The sequence below is a fragment of the Rhagoletis pomonella genome, unplaced genomic scaffold (genome assembly GCF_013731165.1).
Source record: "Rhagoletis pomonella isolate Grant_MI unplaced genomic scaffold, Rhpom_1.0 Rhpom_scaffold_00005, whole genome shotgun sequence".
Lineage (NCBI taxonomy): Eukaryota > Metazoa > Arthropoda > Insecta > Diptera > Tephritidae > Rhagoletis > Rhagoletis pomonella.
This window is the reverse complement of record NW_023458559.1, coordinates 13247451-13259269: the sequence shown is the minus strand read 5'-3', so window position 1 is coordinate 13259269 and position 11819 is coordinate 13247451. Positions and strand designations below refer to the sequence as shown.

Here is an 11819-nt window from a genome sequence, read left to right as displayed (position 1 = left end):
ATTTCTGCCATAAAAAGCAGCTTCTCATAAAAATACAATCGCCGTTCGGAGTCGGAGTAAAACTATATTTTAATTCGAAGTTCCTAAAAAAAATAAATAAACATGAAAGACAAACAATATCAATTTAAAATGTGGGTGCTATTGTATAGGCCAATACTGTATGTATTTCAAAACCCCAGATGCCGATTTCATACCCTATTCCTATTTGCATCAAACTTTTTTGAAATCATCCTTCGAGTTTTTAAGCTTCAACTGCCTACGGTCTTCGCGGTACTTTATTTCCCGCTATTGTTAATAGATGCTAACTTTTACTGTTTTTTATGTATGTATGTATGTATGTACATTTTTAACTTACCTCAATTATTTGAATTGAATTTCTTTAATTTAACTTTTGTTCTTTTTTTTGCTGTTTAATTCTAGAACAGTCAAGCAGCTTCCAAAGCCATTTGGGAAAACATTTGCAAGTGCCTAACGAAAACACAACATATTAGGTTATATTAGTCCATTCGAGAGCAATGTAACATGTATACGTATGTAGTTACAAAAACTTTTATATCCTATAACATACATAGCTAATTTAAAGTAAATATATTTTTCGCGAAGGTCGAAAATGCCTGTTTATTTATCACTTACTTTATAAATTTATTATAGTGTGTTTTATACAACCCAAAATGGCAATGTTCCAATGTATTGCATAACTCAATAAAAATTTTAAAAACTAGAGAATTTTGGATTTAAAATTTTCTTTCTCTTATTTAGTACACATATGTACATGCAATATTTCATTACGTTTCGTTGAACAGAAATTAACGATTTAAATAAAAATGCATTGGCTTACCAAATTGGCTTGGAAACTTTATTTTGACAAAAAAAAAAAGAAATTTAAAATAATTATTTTTACTAACTTTGCCTTTGAATCAAAACACAACTGCATACTTTTTGCACACTCTCTATTACTTTTTTGCTTCCTAGGATTACTAAACTTACACCAAAACTGAGCAAACACGTTCGCGTGAGGATAGAAAATATTTTAAGGCAATTAAATAACACAGTGCAGACCCGCATTTTAAGCAATTTTACGGTAAGTACAATGAAATTTATTTTCGTATTGCAAGTGACTTCATTATGTATTTTTTTACAGATTTGCGAACCGCCTCATTTCGATACGACTGGCTTACTTCATTCCAACCGTCTATATGGGCCAAGGGTATCGATATTAGTTGATGAGTGGTAAGTTTTTAAATCAATTTACGAATACTGTCATACAAATCAGGACCAGCTATTAGAGCTTTCTCACAAGCCGGTGCCCTGTTACATACATTTCGCGGCGGTAAAACGCCTGCCAGGTAAATCTAAACGGATGCGTCTGTAACGGCACTAGCACCTGCTACATTTGTATTGTTTGAATCAGAAGAGTTTAGCTTTTCAAGAACGAAACAATTTTTATTGGCGAGTACTGAAAGGTATACATGCATTTGTACTTCCATGATCCGATATAGAAAAGTTTAATTATGAAAAAGCGAAAGAATTGGAAACTGAAAAAAACAGTGGGTACAAATGGAAAGAAATCACTAGACATTCTAAAGCTGGGATCCCATTAACGGCGCAAATAGCACAATATGTACCGATTTTCATCGTGCTTGATTGGTAACATATTTAAACAAATTGTATGTACAACTACTTTTTGAGTGGTCCCATTATCAGCGCATATTGCCACAATCTTTTTCGGTGCATATCGGCCAAATTAATTATGCGACGATAATCGGTACAACATAATCACATTATCGTGCTTGATTAATAATAACAATAAACAAATTGTCGACTTTGATCGCGGCATGAGCACCCGATAAAATTCGCCGCATGTTTACCATTTTGATTGTTCTACAATGAGCAAAAGAGTGTTCACATTATGGGTACAGCAATATTAATTGCTTATAGTCAGCACAATTTCGGCTCAGATTGCCGCATTTCGAAAAATTTTGTTTGTTCACACTATCGGTATATGAAGCGCGCCGAAAATCGGTCCATTGTGCCGATAATGGGGTCTCTTAGCTTAAAAGATACCCATAGAGAGTATTATTTTCCTGTTGATAGATAATATTGTGCTGCTGAAAAACACAGCTGAAGATTGCGTTATGCAATATTTTGAGTTGGACATCTTATTCCCATTTTTAACATTTACTTTTTACTGGCTAACCAGAATGTAGTATCACAGTCACAAACTATTTCGCTAACTACATCAGCAATAATACACCACATCCACGGCTACGTATTGTACCATAGCCTTACCATTCTGGTTAGCCAGTAATAGCCCTGACAGACATATGGTTTAAATATTATACTAGCATTCTATACTACATGTCTGTCGTTGTAAACCACATTTATGCCATCGTACAAAGTGGTTTGAAGCTGGTTCCTATACTACGAAAATGAACGTGGTATAAAGCGAGTATACCATGAAACACAGCCAGAGAGTAAAAAAAAATTTCACCAAAATTGTGTGGTGAAAACAGAGACAGTGAACTGATAGCATGTATGTACGCCATTTTGCTCGCGCAGGTCCAACAGTCGCAATGGACGAGTGATCAGAGCGCTAGAGTGTCACTTGAAAGATCCGAGATCGAGTCCGAGATAGTTCACTCAAAATTGACATTTAGAATAACTTTTAGACGAGAAATAAGAATATTAAAAATTTTTGAAAAATGGGCGTAGCCACGCCCACTTACAGTTACATGTGTATATTTTGGTAACCGCTGCACCAATTTCTTACAAACTTGGCACAGTTGTTGACCCTGGTACAGCATACCAAATGGCCGAAAATTTTTAAAATCGGACAATAACCACGCCCACACCCATATAACGGTAATTTCGAGAATTACGAAATCCTCGATAAATCAGTAAATATTAAAGCTAATTTATTCAAAATTGATGGTTGCAACAATTCTTTATCAGAAAATACGCTTATGATAGAATTTTGGAAAATTGGCGTGGCACCGCCCACTTATGATCACATATATGTATATCGTTAACCGTTTTAGCAATTTGTACCAAACTCCGGTATGGTTATTGTGCTTGCCACATAAAAGCAAACCGTTGATAATTATTGAAATCGGACTAAAATTACGGCCGCTTTTCATATAACGGTAAATTTCAGAAATGCTTGAAATTTCAATATTTCAAAATTTAAGGATGCTAGTTTACTTAATATTTATAGACCCCGGCTTATCATGTAGCGGTATGTTTCGGAAAGGTGGAAAACATATATTTAATACTTGCGCCGGGTATTTAATGTTCGGCTCCGCCCGAACTTATACTTTCTTACTTGTTTCTTTATTATTTAATTGTTCTTTTTTTTTTTCTTAATAAAAATAAGCAGCTAATGCACTAGAAATGTTGTTGGAATATTTTATTTTCATCAATAAATAATAATAATAATAATAATAATATTAAACAAAATTTTTTTCATTGAACTTGTATGATACTAAAGAACTTATTTAGGTTTATTTTCTAATGAAATTGTTCTTAAACAAATATTTCCTCCCTTCAAATAAAATACAAAGGAATTATCTTTTCCTCCATATTTTTATTTTGAAATTTACTCTGTTATTCAGTAAGCTGTCTCACGTTTTAGTCTCAAAAAGAAAGATATGGAGGAAAAGAGAATTGCTTTCTATTTTATTTAAAATAACGCGTAAATGAAGCGAGGAAATATTTGTTTAACAACAATTTCATTATGAAATAAACCTAGGTACTTTAAATCATAAAAAGTCAATAAATAAAAATGTTTTTTTTTTTTTTAACATTAAAATCTTCAGATTATTTAAAAAGGAATTAAAAAATAAAAATAAATCATAAAAAAAACTCGTCCACGGGAACTCGAACTCGGATCTCTCTAGTGGTACTCTAGCGCTCTGTTCACTCGGCCATTGCGACTGTAAAGGCCCGTCCACATAGAACTTTGGCGTTGCGTTGGCGTTGGCGTCGCTTCAACAGCTGACTATGGATACATGAATTCAAATGCAGCCGTCCACATAGCCAAAATTCGACAACGCTCACGCCAACACAAAGCAAAAAGATGGCCAACTCTCAACTTTTCGCGTGCGTCGTCAGCTTTTGCAAATAAATAAAATTATGTGAAATATCCCTGCAGGTAAAGCTACCAGTTGTGAACCAGAATGCTACCAGTTTGCGTTTCAGCCCAACTAGTTCACGATGTATCCTTTTTCAATGTTAGCGACTGGTATTTTTAACATGGCGGTGTCGTAGGAGATGTCAATTGTCCGCTCCTGCATCAGCACGCTAACAGTAGAAATACTAGTAGCATAATACCAGTTGACGGGATAGACTTCCTATTCATCCCCCGTGAAAAGCATAAGTATGTCATTTTGCTCGCGGCGCTGCAACAGTGGCAATGGTCGGCAGAGTAAAGCTATGGCACGCCAAATCAAGAGATGGTCCGAGTTCGAATCTCAGTGAGCGAACTTTTTTTTATTTTATTTTTTATTTATATCTCTTGTTGTAATTTTTAAATTTATGGTATTATTTAAAAAGAATAAAAAATTATTTATTTTCATTTTTTATGGTATTAGAGTATTTAGGTGTTTTCCAAATGAAATTAAATTTACGTACAATTTTTATTTTATATTTAAATTGAAATAACTATTTAAATTAATTTACTTACTTTACTTTAAAAACCTACACGCGCACTTGAACCTGAGATCTCAGAACCAGAATCGGTAGTCTTCGCTCGACATTTGTGATGAAAGCAATTAACCGCATTTTAGTTTTGGTTGTGGCTGTTCAAAGACAGATGTCGCTGATCGCATAAGTTGTTCGAAATCACCGAAATGGTAGGCCGTCGCTTTAGCACATACTAGTTAAGGAACTAGTATTTATACTGGCTGGTTTGGCATTTCACTGCGAAGAACTGGTATAATTATAGTCCATTACGAACTGGTATAACTTCCCTATTTAATACCAGTTTTCGAACTATAATTTCTACCAACTAGTTTACTTTTTTCTATGAGGAACTGGTATAATTATGGTTCATAACGAAGTGGTATGACTTTTATCCTTAAATAATAGTTCATGAACTGGAATTTGTGCATACTGGTTCAGCTTTTCACTGCAGGGATTTTCCTTTTTAATCAAGTGCGGGCAAGAAATATCGTTTTTAATGCAATTATTGATATGAAATATTAATTTATCTGTCGTTAGTATGTTAATTTAGTGGCCCAAGCATTCGCTGCCAAGCGTTCATTGTAGCAAGCATACTTTTAACGTGCGTTCGTTGTAGCAAGCATACTTTTAACGTGCGTTCGGTTAAACCAACGCCAACGCGAAAGTTCTATGTGGACCGGCCCTAAGAGCAGCGCGAGCAAAATGGCATACATACAAGCTATCAGTTGTGATAAAGAAACAAAACATCGGTATACGTACTAGATGTGTGTCGAAATAGTATCAAAATCCATAGTATACATACCATGGTGTACAAACCACATGTCTGTCAGGGCTATAAGAAGTGCTACTGAAGTGTCATAAAAGAGTATCGCTGTAACACATAAAGCACTTGCGGTGTGTGGCAATATTTGCAGTTGCGTTCCACAACCCTATCGTGAACGGCTTGTAATTTTTTAATGAAAGCGCCAAGGCAGGTGAAACTGTGTTGGCATTTTTGGTGCAATTGTACTTTTTTTGATACAATTTCGTTTACAATATGTATACTTTCCCACTACGCAGCCCTTTTTAGTACGATTTTGTGATGAATACTAAAAATATATAACCCTGAAAATTCATTGCTGGAATTTTTGTGTTCTCTTGAAAAAATATTAAAAATGTCTTGAGCGATCTATTATAACACAACGAGGTGTGCTATCAGCTTTACATTCCTAGGCAAATTTTTAAATATTTTCAATACTAAATCTTATTGAAACAAAATTTCGAAATCGGCTTCAAATAGAAACAACGGGCCATATGCGTAAAACCTAAGAAAATGCTTTTTCTTAAAAGTTCAGACCTTTTACTCGATTTGTTCAAATAAATTTAATTGAAAAGTATGAAGTTTTAAGTAAAAGCAATTGCTTAGTTTTTATGCATACGGCCCAATGTCTTCGTTAATTAAAACAAAAGATTTTCTTCTATATATAGTGCTTACAATAACTTTACGACATTCACACATTGACAAGATTAGACTATTTATTTTATTGTTTAAATTTTGATTGTTTGTTTATAAAAAATATAGTTTATTCTTTAACAAGAACTGTATAAATCTAATTTTAAATACTTGTGCAATATTAAAAAAATAGACAAACTTTCGTAAAAATTTCGAACTTTTTATTTAAATTTTTTTTTAATATCCTGAGTATGCAGTTTTGTAGCCCATTCAATTTTTGTATAATAAAGTGCAAGCTTAAAATAGCTGGGAATTACCGTTGATTTTTGGCATTTTTTTTTGTTGATGATGTCAGTAATTTTCTTCCATACAGAGTATGTTCGACGATTTTTTTTTATTTATATTTCAAATCAACGGTAAGTCGCAGCTATTTTAAACTTGCACTTTCTCATGTTGAAATTGAATGGGCTACAAACTGCGTACTCAAAATATTTCTGGGAAATTTAGTTTAAAAGTTTGAAATTTTTACGAGAGGTTTAAGGGCCTTATTCTGTATCACGAACGATAGGTAAAACGAACGATTCGTCCGCAGACGACAACCTCTCTGATTGCGATTTTAAACTCTATCGGTCGTCTTCCTCTTGCTTCTCATACATTACGTTGCAATGGTCTCGGTTTCAAATAGGTGGCAACTCTCCTAGTATTATACCGAACAATACAAAAAAAAAATTATTTAAATCGGTTAAGCCGTTCTCTAGTTCTGATGACCGTGACAAACGAACACAACATTTTAATATATATACATAAATAATTAAATTAAATAATACTGATATCATTGGTGAAATCTTATCAAACTGTAGTGTCGTAAAGTTTTGATAAGCATTTGAAATGCTAATAAAATGTTAAGGCTTAGTACCGAATCCAAAGAAGAGGTCTCTATTATCCATTACTGGCTTGAAAATGCTTTTTGTTAAGAGTGTACCTGATAATATGTGCATTAGGGTGGTTACATTTTTTCGACTATAAGCGTATAGTATACGTGTAATTCTAAGCAAATTTGTTGAAGAAACCATGGGTCTAAAATCTATTTGGACTTTGCCAAATTGCGAAAATAGAGGTGGGCATGTTATTAGTCCACCTAAAAAGACAGCCACGGATTCTAGTAAAAAAAATCCTCCATCCCAGTCCTTGAAACTTATTAATTTATCTTCTCCATGCCCTCTGGCATTGGAGCCTCCGATATCTAAAGCCATATCCACTAGGTCTATTTCTAAAAATAGTCAAACCGTTGATTTAACAGTGTTGCCATCAACATCTCAAGCTCCACTGTCTAACTTAGTTCCTCCGAATAATTTGGAGCCCCGCACATCAGACATCATTACCAAAAAGTTGGTTGTAATTCCTCCGAGAAGATCAATCTTTGTCTCTAGATTTGCTAAAGATACTTCTTCGGATGATATAAAGTCATACATATCGACTAAAATTAGAACTAAAGATGTATTTATTCGTAAATTTAATTTTAAATACGATCGCGATATTTCATCTTTTAAAATTGATGTAGCTTCCGAAGATTTTGATTCACTACTAAATAGTTCATTTGGGCCGACCGGGGCGTTTGTTCGCGAGTTTGAGTATAAACCTAATAAAAGTAATAATAACGTAGCTAAAATTTCTAATCTTAATTCGGATTCAAAAAACTAACTCGCAAGTCTTATTTAAGTATTTACTATCAAAACGTTAGAGGTTTGAATACCAAATTAACTGACTTATATTTAAAAGGTTTTGACTGCAGTTATAATATTATTTCCTTGACCGAAACATGGCTCAAACCTCATATTTTTAATTCCGAAATTCTTCCAAATGATTATCAAATATACAGGAGTGACCGCGTGGCCAGAATCGGCGGTGGTGTTCTTTTTGCGGTGCATTCATCGATACCATCCGAGGAAGTTAGTCTTCCTGTCATTGAATATACCGAATTTAAATGTATACGTGTACAGGCTGGAAAGACTTATATTTGTTTAGCTCTTTGTTACATCCCTCCTAATTCTGCCGTATCAGTATATATGCAGCTAGTTTCTTTACTTGAGACCGTAAATGCAATGCTTACGGCATCCGATTCTATGATTGTTTTGGGCGATTTAAATCTGCCACATATTTCATGGAACATCATTGACACCGATGTTGTACCAGTTTCATCTAGAGATAGTTACAATGCATTTCTGGAGGAAATGGCTGAACTTTGCCTCAAACAAATAAATATATGTCCAAATAAGTTTGGAAAGGTCTTGGATCTCGTTTACGTTGATGATGTTCCGAAGGCCTCTATTAGTCGGTGTGATCCCCTAGTTTTGCCGGTAGATGCATACCATCCTGCTCTTGAGTTAAGCAACGAAATCATAAATGAAATACATAATAATAAGTCAAGTTCAAGTACTAGATATGTTTTTGCGAAAGCAAATTTCAGGAAAATTAACAAAGAACTTTCAAAGTTATCTTGGCCAATATATAGAGATGACGTGGAGCGTAGCGTTGAGCACTTTAATGATACTGTTTTCAGTTTGTTTCGAAAGTATGTGCCAAAACGTAATATTGTTCATGAAGAACCAATACAATTATGGTTCACTAAAGAGCTTAAAAAATTTAAAAATAAAAAGTCGCACTCTTTTAAACTGTATAAAAGAACGGACTTACACAGTGATTACCTAAGGTACTCAGTTTTGCGGCATAGCTACTTTGCATTAAATAAGAAATGTTATAATTCATATTTATGTAAAATTAAGAAGAATTTAATTAACAATCCTAAATCATTTTATGGTTTCGTAAATTCAAAGCGTAAGGCACATGGCTTTCCGTCTGCTATGCCAATTATTCTGTAGACTTCCCTATAAGTGGAGACTATCCGTACGAGCTTTGTCCAATCAACTCTGCTTATATTCCAGTAATATCTTCCGATGAAGTTTTACACTATTTAAAAACCTTAAAAGCGTCATTTAGGCCTGGACCTGATCATACTCCGACCTTTTTTCTTAAAAACTGCGCTGAGAACATCTGCGGGCCTTTAACAACTCTATTCAATTTGTCACTTAAACATGGCGTTTTTCCGTCAGCCTGGAAGGAGTCTTTCATAATACCACTTCACAAAAACGGCAGCAGGTCCTCTATAGAAAACTATCGAGGCATAGCGAAACTCTCCGCTATCCCCAAATTATTCAAAGCAATTATTGTTAACCAGCTGACATATTCTATATCTTCTTCAATTACACAGTCTCAACACGGGTTTTCTAAAGGAAAATCTACTATGACTAATTTATTGGAGTTTACAACTCATGCCTCAAACGGTTTTAGAGAAAATGCTCATACCGACGTAATATACACCGATATCAGTAAAGCTTTTGACAAAGTATGTCACTCGTTACTCATCCGTAAACTCGACCTAATCGGCTTTCAGCCCAGTCTTCTTCAATGGATCTCATCTTACCTCTCTGATAAAACACAAAGAGTTATTGTTAATAATTGTTCTTCCAACATCATTAAAGTTTCTTCAGGGGTTCCTCAGGGAAGCCACCTTGGTCCGATTCTGTTCCTGATATTCATTAATGATATTTCTTCTATAATAAAACATTCAAAAATTTTAATGTATGCCGATGATGTGAAGCTTTTTAAAACATTGTCCTCTATCGAAGAAAGGTCTCTGTTACAAGCGGATCTGAACAACGTGGTTAGTTGGTGTAATACAAACTATATGCCACTAAACCTTCAAAAATGTAAAGTTATGTGTTTCTCTCGGAGGGCTGTTCAACCAGCTGTTTATTCAATATCAAATTATAATCTGGAGCAGGTATCCAATTTTGTCGATCTTGATATCACAATGGATTCCAAACTCAACTTCAACCATCATATTAATGTTACAGTCAATAAAGCCAAAGGCGTTTTTGCATTTGTAAGGCGATGGTCAAAAGAGTTCAAAGATCCTTATGTTACAAAAGCTATTTTTACCAGTTTGGTTAGACCTATACTAGAATACGGATCTATTGTTTGGAATCCCCGCTACCAAGTTCATTCAGAAAGGATTGAATCAATTCAAAAACAATTCTTGCTTTTTGCATTGCGTAATTTTAACTGGGATTCAGATTGCAATCTCCCCCCTTACACAAGTCGTCTAAAGCTCATAAATTTGCCTACACTCGCAAGTCGTAGAGAAATGCTGGGTATAATATTTATCGTAAAATTAATGACAGGCTTGATTAATAGCCCGGCCCTCCTGGCTGAGGTAAATTTTAATGTTCTTTCTCGAGTATCAAGACACTTTCGACCTCTATTATTAAAGCCATGCAAAACTAATTTTGAACTAAGCGAATCATTCCGTGGTTTATGTCAAGATTTTAACTGCCATTCCAGAACGTTTGACGTATCGGACTCGATTTTTACTATAAAGAAAACTATTATTTCCACTCTCAATAATTGAAATACTATCTTTAGCATATCCAATCAGCTGATGAATTTGATTCTGTAGCTGAATAGTTTTAGATCTCGACACTTAACAAACTCCTGTTTCCACTACTTGGCACCAAAAAACTAAAAAAAAAAAAGTTCCGTACGCCATGCGGACTGCGCCCCTCGTGTCGGTTGGGCGGGAATGGAGGGTAAAAAGCCGTTGGGATTAATTAATTAATTTACTTAGCATTTTGCTGTAGTCCCGTGAGGAAGTGCTTGAATTTTGGATAAGAGGTTTTTGGTATGAGGTATCTATTTCTGGACTTATCTTTGTCTTAAAACATCTTACATGTGTAAATAAAAAAACGGATTGTCCTTGAAAATTTTTTTTTCATACAATTAAAATTCAATACAAACTACATGCATACACATTAGAGTGGTCCCAAAAAATCTTTTCCAAGATGCGGTTTGGGGCACCTTCCAAAATTTTTCCTCTTGTCGAAAGAGGTTCTGCTACAAACCTTACGTTTCTACGTATAAATTTAGAGGATGTTCACGATGCTCATATTTTACTCCAGAACAGTGATTCCTAAAGTGGTCCAGTTGGACCCCCAGGGGTCAACGGGAGACTCAACAGGGTCTACGTTGGCGTGAAAAAAATATGTGAGTCCACTAAAATTTATCTGGTTTCGATAGTAAAGAACCAAAATGGTTGATTGATAGCCTATTTATTTAACTTTAATTTTTTTGAGTGGTGTATAGTGCTCTTGAGGCACTGGTGAACTTACCGTCACTTTGTGCCATCATACGTGGGCAAGCCTTAAAGGCCACCTGCAGACTAAGAAGAATAGAAACGGATGTTGGTATAACACTGAGTGAGGCGATGTGGAAAGCATAACACAATGCTCTGCAAGCAGTTTATTGTGGGGAGCCACAGACGTGGTCATCCTAACAAACAGCTGCTTCCAGAAGAGCCCTCGCCAAGGCACGTCAGGAGGCATCTCTACGAACTGACGGACGAAGTCCAGAGGTTCATTAAACAACCTATGGACCCGTCAGCTTATCGACAGACCCTGAGCGGCATTCACAAGGAATCGGTCTCAAGTTATGTAGACTCCCGCCCTGTGAATGCCGTTCTAGGCACACAACCACCTGACGTGGACGGGACAGAACTTTGTCTGCCTCGGGAGACCCGCACCACAATAGCCCAACTTCGCTCTGGCTGTTCCGTATGAACCAAGCTTCATACGAAGTTATATGATGAGAATAA

General features: G+C 35.2%; 1 protein-coding gene across 5 annotated transcripts in view; it reads left to right on the top strand.

Annotated features, from left to right (window-relative positions):
• Window positions 1–11819, top strand: part of LOC118738722 (1-acylglycerol-3-phosphate O-acyltransferase Pnpla3) — a 255899-nt gene that overhangs the window by 200906 nt on the left and 43174 nt on the right. For all 5 annotated transcript variants that reach the window (XR_004992943.1, XM_036469648.1, XM_036469646.1 and 2 more), the window contains exons 4-5: window positions 973–1081; window positions 1142–1230. Coding sequence is in view for 4 of the 5 variants with exons in the window: in XM_036469648.1 (XP_036325541.1) it covers window positions 973–1081; window positions 1142–1230 (198 nt within the window). In the remaining variant the exon portion in view is untranslated. The remainder of the gene's footprint in view (window positions 1–972; window positions 1082–1141; window positions 1231–11819) is intronic.